The sequence below is a fragment of the Fulmarus glacialis genome, unplaced genomic scaffold (assembly GCF_000690835.1).
Source record: "Fulmarus glacialis isolate BGI_N327 unplaced genomic scaffold, ASM69083v1 scaffold17587, whole genome shotgun sequence".
In the NCBI taxonomy this organism is placed as follows: Eukaryota; Metazoa; Chordata; class Aves; order Procellariiformes; family Procellariidae; genus Fulmarus; species Fulmarus glacialis.
Genome location: NW_009221434.1, coordinates 1 through 5,241, shown reverse-complemented (window position 1 = coordinate 5,241; position 5,241 = coordinate 1). Strand labels below are relative to the sequence as shown.

The window sequence follows — 5,241 nt, the reverse complement described above, 5'->3', positions numbered from 1 at the left end:
ATGCAAAGGAAGTACACAAGGTAGCAGGTATCAAAATGAAAAGTGGGTTCACGTGAATGGCTTCAGCCTGTCATAAAATAAAAGAGAGAGAACAACTGTCAGGGACACATTTGCCAAATGAAATACATAAATACAAACTGATTATATTAACACAAGTCAACTGTGAACAGAACTGCCAGTTTAAATAGTGAGAAATAACCTTTTCTGATAACTCATTTTTAAGATTATATCTGGGAATGCTTCAGAGGAGAAAAGGTGATTCTAATACAGAATAGCTACTGAACTTTAAATTCACGCCTGGTGTTTCTAATTGTAGTTGAGTCCATAAAATAAGACTATTGCAAAGAGTGTGGGCACTGCACAAGCACTAAAAGCAAAACTCTGAAGAAAGATGATAAAATTGAATTTGTATATAGTACAGAGGAGGGATTCAATGAAGTGAGGACTGAGGTTTCCTTGTAAAAGAGGGAAAGGACATTAGTATGTGTCTCGGCTGGCCAAAAGGAAAGTCTACAGACTAGATGATCAGTAAGTTTTAAAGAAGAAAGAACTGGGTGTTTTGGTAAAGATGATGAGAAGAAAGGACACAACTGAACTAAGAAGAGAAGAAATGAGAATTACGTATAAAGCGCATCTATTAGCCCTCTCTTCTTTTTGGTGACAGCTTGAAAGTTGTGGTGTTAACCAATTTCGCTGAAGAAGTGGTCCTGAAGAAACACTAAGAGAGCTGTCCTTTTTAAGTGTTTCGACTATTCACAAATAGGAATAACAGCATTGATTTTTGAGTGTTGAACTTTTACCTAATGTTACCAAATTTTCAGCATCCCTTGTAAGAAAGCCCCAAAACAACCAAGTATCCAATGCATAATACAGCACAGCAAAAAATGTATGAAATATTTTACGGAGACTTTTAAAAACTGGTTCTTTGAGCAGTTGTATTATTACATGGATGATAGAGCAGATTCTGATTAAAAACAACCTGTGTTATACTCACCAAAGGAGATAGTATGGGCAAAAATATCGTAATCGTAGCTGGATTGCTGGCCACTTCTGTTACTGAAGTGACAATAAGGCATGATATCAGGATAATGAGCCACAAGGGTAATGATCCTAGAGGGGTCAATTTACTTGCTACCCACTCAGAAAGTTTTGAAACCTGCATAAGGAATATGACAACATGATTATGTTTTACAAATCACTGAAAAGAAAATTTAATAAATCGTATAGAACAGGAATTTATTCATCTGCTAATTGTAAAGTATTTGTGTAAAAAAGAAAAAATCAGAAATATTTTCCATATTCCTACTACATGTTTTTAAGCATATTTTTCTAATTCAATGGTGTCCTATGGGAACTCAAGCAAACTATATTCCATTTATTTATATTTGCACCTCTGAGATGTTTAGAGGAGTCATAATCAGAAAATTGTAATATTCATATATCAGGCTTCATAACCAGAATTTGGGCCCAAACCTGCTCGATTTACTGAAGTACCCAGCAGGGCTCCACTTGGGAGGTACCTCAGTGACATGGGATATTAACCCTAAGGCTTTGGAAACAGTGTGTCTGCACAACTCCTACCACCATCAGGTTTAAATTAAATAACAAATAGTAGTCATCATTGTGCGTAATGTTTGAAGACAAAGTAAACTTTTTTTGTAACCCGGCTTTGTGAATGTCTTGAATATTCGCCACTTTTATCGTGCTCAACATTACTACAGAATAATTCGCTAAAACAAGAGAATAGCTGTGAATTCACTGCATGTCTGAATTGCTCCTGATGTGGGTCATGCTAATTGTTCAGTATCTTCTATAAATTGCATTACCTCACAGCCGTCTGCCAGTGCAAACCCGCCACCAACAAGAATAGCTATTTCCCAGGGCATGCATGACTGAAATTCCTTCCAAGTAATCAGTGGAGTGTAACCAAAAACAGCTAGAGAAAAAAAGAATTTAAAAAAAAGCACAAACCAAACCCCACCCCCCAACATTTAAAAACATATTGAAAAACATCTTGAAATAATCTCTCTGAGGAAATTCTTGGGAAATATTCAAAGGCAAAATCTCATCATTATAACATGAAGAAAGTCTTTGACGTGAACAACTTGCACTTCTTGGGACAGATCCTTAGCTGGTGAAAACTATCACAGCCTGAAAAGAAAATAGAGCTGCAACGGTTTCCACCGGTGGAGCATTGGCCCCTCTCTCCTCCTTCCCTATGTGGAAGATAGCTGTGGGACATCAACGAGTTTAATTTACTCAATAAAACTGCATTATTCAGACAGATTGCTGAGCAAATGCTCTTTCACTTAGACTCATTTACGTTCTGATTTTGTATTCTCTGTGAATCCCCAGATCTCATTGATTTCAGCCGCAGAATTTAATGCATAAAGAGGACAAGCCAGAGGTATATTTTAATCAGGGTAAATTCCATTTTGAAGGGGAAAAATTAAATGAGAACGGACTCATTTACCACGTTGAATTTTATAGAGTACCTTAAATAAGTAGTAACATTTAAAAAAAATAAACTCAACACTGCCCCGTGCAGTCCCATTCAAAGCCCATTGCAGTCAACGAAAAGGTGGTTTCCATTGGCAGCGGTGGGCTGCAGGTAGCAGGTTCCTGCACAGCACTAACTCCTGCTGCTCACATTGCTTAATTGTTGGCACTGACTTCCAGGCCAGGGATGCTTTATATCCCAGTAAGATATTATCCTGTATTACGATTGTAACATGAGTATTTAACAACGTTCCTTTAACAAGTGCAATAAGTTATATTTATGGTTGCATCTTAGATACCTTACTGTAGTAAAATCCACATCAAAATATACTCAACTGTTTTCTCCATTTGAAGTCCTAGAAAATGTTTTTGCTGGAATAATAAAGAACAGGAGGCCTATCATTAAGGCAGTTGTTGAATCCGAAACATAGCCTTTATACCTAAGGAGAAGTTAACAAGAAAAAAACACATAATTGTACATAGTCAGGAGGAGCAGGGGAAAAGAGTGAGAAGGAGGATAGAGGAGCAGAAAGGAGCTGTTACAGACTGACCCCATTCCCCACCCCCCTGCACTGCTTGGTGCAGTGGAAAGAGGTAGAGGAGTCAGGAATGAAGGAGTGAAGTTGAGCCTGGAAAGAAAGGGGGTGGGGGAAAGGTGTTTTAGTTTTTGTCTTTGTTTCTCACCATGCAACTCTATTTTTAATTGACAATTAAATTAAATTAATTTCCCCAAATTAAGTCTGTTTTGCCTGTGATGGTAACTGGTAAGGGATCTCTGTGTCTTCATCTTGGCCAATGAGCATTTTGACCTTATTTTCTCCCCTATCCTGTAAGGGAGGGGGAATGAGAGAGCAGCTGGGTAGGCACCTGGCAGCCAGCAAAGGTCAATTCACCAAATATTAGATGCAAGCCCTCTAAATTCATAAGTAAGCATCTTGAGTAAGCATGTGTTATTTTGTCACACAGAAATAAGCTGGGGGAGAGGACTGTTTGGGAATAGCTGATGCTTAAACAACTAATTTTCACAGTTCAATGATAAATTTAGTAACTTTAATATGCTCTGTAATAGATTCAGTCCAACAGGCCTTAAGAGCACTGTGCATATCCACAAAGGATAATGCTTTTGTAGCTAAGAGAACGCAGCAGAGCTTTATTATCGTCCTTCTATGACTGTTACTACTAGGATCATAGACACAAGGGCCATGTTTATTTTGGTCATTTCCAGTGCCCAAGAACTGCTTGACTAGTGTTTCTTAAACTGATCCAATATCCTTCTAACTTGTACAGAGTAGCCCCAAGATCAGGTAAAGTGCAAAGCTGAGCTCTAAGGCCATTTTAACACATCCATCTGATTCTGTTATGCACTGTTAGGTCGTGACATATCCCAGTCTGTCTTATTTCAGTCAAGGTGGTCATTCAAATGAGTAAGAATTTTGCTGAAGAAAGTTGAAACCATCATTCTCTTAAGCTTTGCTATTATTTTTCTTTTTATATTCTGTAAGTTCTTCTGTAAGTTTTCCTGAAACAATATACCAATATATTTGTCCTCTCAGCCTCATATCATACGCTTTTCTGCATATGCAGCTACAGTAGGTCCAAGCATAACTTCCTAGCAGATCTTCCCAGCAGCTTAAGGTTTTATACTAAACCAGGACTTTTCACTAAAAAGGAAAAATGACCTTCCAGTTATATGTTATAATTGTATAATTTGGTAGATCCCTTTGCTTTAATAACAGTGTTAGGTGAGATTCAAAAAACCTTAATAGCACACTGACACCACAACCAGCATGGTTTTAGCTAACACTGTCACAAAATAAAGCTGCCATAGAAGTTGAAGTGGTTCTCTAATATATTCTGTCTCCTGCTTCCTATCGTCTGCTAGCACATAAAACACTTTTAAAAACCAAGTTATTATTTTGTTACAGTTTCTTAAGGAAGAGGGTTCTGCCTATATATCACCTTTAGCCTAGGACCAGATGCACTGGGTCTAAAGAGCAGAAAATCTCTTCCTCTGGGATCCTATCCCGCACTCTATTAAGACTTGCTAGGAGTTTTGAAGGAAGGCAAAATTTAGATTCAGAAACAATTCATGCTGCCACTTTCTTCTAGGCAGCTGCTTCTTCACAGAATGGTTGAGGTTGGAAGGGACCTCTGGAGGTCACCTGGTCCAACCCTCCCCTGCTCTAGCAGAGTCACCCAGAGCCAGTTGCCCAGGACCATGTCCAGACAGCTTTTGTATATCTCCAAGGATGGAGACTCCACAACCTCTCTGGGCAACCTGTGCCAGTGCTCGGTCACCCTCACAGGTAAAAAGCGTTTCCTGATGTTCAGGAGGAATCCGCTATGTTTCAGTTTGTGCCCATTGCCTTTTGTACTGTCAAGGGCACCACTGAGAAGAGCCTGGCTCCGTCCTCTTTGCACCCTCCTAGGTATTTTTAAACATTGACAAGATGCCCCTGCAGACTTCCCTTCTCCAGGCTAAACAGTCCCAGCTCTCTCAGCCTCTTCTCACAGGAGAGACGCTCCAGTCCCTTAATCATCTTTGTGGCCCTTTGTTGGAATTTCTCCATGTCTCATACTGGGGAGCCCAAAACTGGACGTAGCACTCCAGGTGGGGCCTCACCAGTGACGAGTAGAGGGGAAGGATCACCTCCCTTGACCTGCTGGCAACACTCCTCCTAATGCAGCTCAGGATACCATTTGCCTTCTTTGCGGCAAGGGTACATTGCTGGCTCATGTTCA

General features: G+C 39.6%; 1 protein-coding gene across 1 annotated transcript in view; it reads right to left on the bottom strand.

Moving 5' to 3' along the window:
* The window catches only part of LOC104079183 (solute carrier family 13 member 1-like), a gene marked incomplete at its 5' end in the record, with an annotated part of 3,284 nt that extends 345 nt beyond the window's left edge, over positions 1-2,939 (bottom strand). Inside the window, 4 exon segments of the mRNA XM_009581123.1 lie at positions 2-67; positions 995-1,156; positions 1,827-1,936; positions 2,836-2,939. Of these exon segments, the coding sequence (XP_009579418.1) occupies positions 2-67; positions 995-1,156; positions 1,827-1,936; positions 2,836-2,939 (442 nt within the window).
* Between the last annotated feature and the right edge of the window lie 2,302 nt (positions 2,940-5,241).